We start from the raw sequence: 2,891 nt of genomic DNA, 5'->3' as shown, positions 1-2,891 counted from the left end.
GATGAGCACTGGGTGTTGTATGGAAACCAATCTGACAATAAATTTCATATATTGAAAAAAAAGAGAAATACATTTTGATACTTTTAAACATCTGAGCTTAGAATGGGAAATTAGTTAGGGAGGGAGTCTTCCCGGTGGCATCTTGGGATACCGAAAACCACTCATTTCTTACTCTGATTCTGATGCTACTGACCTTTCTGCCTCTCACCTGCCCAGAGGCAAACCCGGCCTAGCAAGCATCATTTCACATTGAAGATATACCCTAACCAAGAGTAGTGGTTTCTTGATTCAGGTCCTTCACTTATTCAAAGAATATTTGATTTTCTTCCCCGGTGTGCCGGGCACTACGCCTAAGATGAACAGAACCAGAGGCTGCATCTTCAGTCAAGGAGTTAATGTCAAGGGCGGTGTGCATCAACTAACCGACTATACACTTGTAAAACTACAACCTCAGTTATTGCTACAAAGGAGACATGCCTGGTGCCAGCAATGCCTGTATACAGGAACACTGACCCAGGCGTTGGCGTCTGTGACACCGATAGATCGCACGAGCCCTGACTAAGGAAGGGAGGGCTGAAAGCCAGGCCCGTGACGTGACCACATGTTTATTTGGGCAGCACGAGGGAGGCCCTCTAGCTATATACACTCCTGGGCTCCTCAGGCTCCTGAGTTCAGTGACTAACTGCTCACCCTTCACTAAAGCTGAAAACTCAAAGCAAAATAAACCATGAGGCTGTTCCTGAGTGTCCTGCTGGTCACTCTGACTCTTTGCTGCTACGAGGGTGAGTATCATTTCTAATCAGACCAGCACCAGCCCTGGTGAGTACCCTTCTCTGAACTAGGTCAACTGAAGTGGCTTTCTTTAAAAAAAGAAGAAGAAGGGGCAGAAGAGCTAGTGTTCTCTGAGTCTCTAAATAATAAGTCTTCAAGGGGGCTCTGGGAAGCAGCAGCGCTCACTGTATCTACTAGTGAGTAGATCTCACTGTATCTGCCAGTCTCCCTGCTTTTGCACGAGTACTACCAGTTCTGCTAAGACTAGAACTAGGACTAGTAGAACTAGTGCAATCGTGGGATTTCTGTCCATCTGGATCAATTCTAGCCATCCATTCAACAATATTTTTGTAAGTCTTCTTACCCGTGATACGGACCCACGTCTTCTTGAGTCATTCTGTTTCATCTGACTTTTTAAATACCCTCCTCTTTCCCCACGTTGCCTCTGATTGAACCTCTCAACTTCTATGATCAGGGCTCAGATCAGAGCCTAGTAGGGCACTTCCCAGCTGCAGCATGCTTACAAAGACAGGGGGTGGGGGATAAAGAGCCCACACCAGGAACACTGGTCACTTCAGGCTTCCGCACCATCCCACTGGGTTCAGGAAAGAGCCTCAGTTCCTGTCACTCACCCTCTCTAAGGAATTCTGTACATCACTGCAGGGAAAATAAAACAATCATAACTTTGTGTATAACATTTAAAGATGTTCAGACTGGTGACCTGAGGGTTGTTTTGTATGCGTGTGTTTAACTTTTTACCATGCCTGCATCCAATAACAATCTTATTCTTTGATTTAGTCTCAAAGTAGCATCCTCCAACATATATATAGTTTGATCTACTCTTCTCCAGATTACCCACACTTCTCCGCTCTCTGGTAAGGTCTCACTCTGCTATTCACTTACAAACTTGATACTCAGGGGCACTTGGGTGGCATAGTCGTTGAAGTGTGGGACCTCGGCTCAGGTCATGATCTCACTGTCCGCGTGGTTCAAGCCCCACGCCCGGCTCTGTGCTCACAGCTCAGAGCCTGGAGCCTGCTTCGGAATCTGTGTCTCCCCCTCTCTCTCTCTCTGTAACCCCCTCTCCACACCACACCCCGCTTCTTGTGCTCTCTCCCTTTCAAAAACAAATGAACATTAAAACATTGTTAAAAAATAAAAAATTGATACTCAAACCTCCTCTTATCTGATATTCAACACAAAAACAAGGTGTCATCCTGTATAGGCAAAACTTAATTGTTTGAATTATAAAGAAAGTGAATGTCAGCAAACCAGGAGGGTCCTGGAGACAAAGGGATGTGCTTTAAAAAGGATAAAAACTGAACTAAGGATTAGTAAGCCAGTATTCTAGTCCTGGCTCTTCTGTGCTTCCTCTGAGATCTGAGGAAGCCCCAGCTGCCATGTCGGGACCGCTGTGGGATGAGATCATAAAACCCCTGGGGTTCCTGTCTAGTTCTACCCTCAGGGAACCACAGGAAATGCGTGATTTTCCTTATATCGATTGTATTTCTTTTTCTTCGCTAGCCAATGCGTTGGCCTGTCCAGCCTTTGTTCAAGATATCTCAGGCTTTCTCCTGAAACCTACAATAGTCTTCGAGCCATCTCTTGCAAAATATGAAGCACCTCCAGAAAACGTTCAGGCCGTTTTGGATGTGAAGAGTTGCACAGATAACATCCCCTATTCCGGAAGATTGTCACTTATAAAAATAATGGTAACTTCTTTCTTCTTTGTGCACAGGGGCTTCTGCTCAGCTGAGTAGCCAGGAAGGCAGTCAGGGTGTTGCTCTGTCAGGGGCACAGGAGGCGGAGCCTCACAGCTTGCTCCTGAGAGGGTGACGGGTGGCCACAGGGTGGATGGCGCGTTACATGTGGCAGCTACACTAAGTCTGGGCACATTCCTGCTCAGGTCACTTCCCTGGGCGCCAGGTGCCCCATAGTGCCCTGAGGAGGAGGACAACTGGGACCCCATGCAGTGGTGTTAAAGGGTCAAAGTGTGGCTGCCCCCCTGCCTGGGAGTTTTTCTGAGGGCGAGCTCCCCTCGCCCAGTGGACACAGTCACTGGGGAATCTCGTGTCGGGTGTTGGGATGTTGAATAGGGAGACAGCTGGAGGGAGGGAATC

At 47.4% G+C, this 2,891-nt stretch overlaps 1 protein-coding gene across 1 annotated transcript; it reads left to right on the top strand.

Moving 5' to 3' along the window:
- Nucleotides 1–661: 661 nt before the first annotated feature.
- LOC121023133 (secretoglobin family 1D member-like) lies at nucleotides 662–2,546 on the top strand. Its single transcript, XM_040464843.1, has 2 exons — nucleotides 662–782; nucleotides 2,296–2,546. Exons 1-2 carry the CDS (start codon nucleotides 728–730, stop codon nucleotides 2,529–2,531), a joined length of 291 nt encoding a protein of 96 aa, XP_040320777.1. The 5' UTR covers nucleotides 662–727; the 3' UTR covers nucleotides 2,532–2,546.
- The last annotated feature ends 345 nt before the right edge of the window (nucleotides 2,547–2,891 follow it).

The sequence above is a fragment of the Herpailurus yagouaroundi genome, unplaced genomic scaffold, assembly GCF_014898765.1.
Source record: "Herpailurus yagouaroundi ecotype Mexico unplaced genomic scaffold, PumYag 515, whole genome shotgun sequence".
Taxonomy (NCBI): Eukaryota; Metazoa; Chordata; class Mammalia; order Carnivora; family Felidae; genus Herpailurus; species Herpailurus yagouaroundi.
The sequence above is the reverse complement of the archived record's forward strand: the minus strand, read 5'-3'. Positions and strand labels throughout refer to the sequence as shown.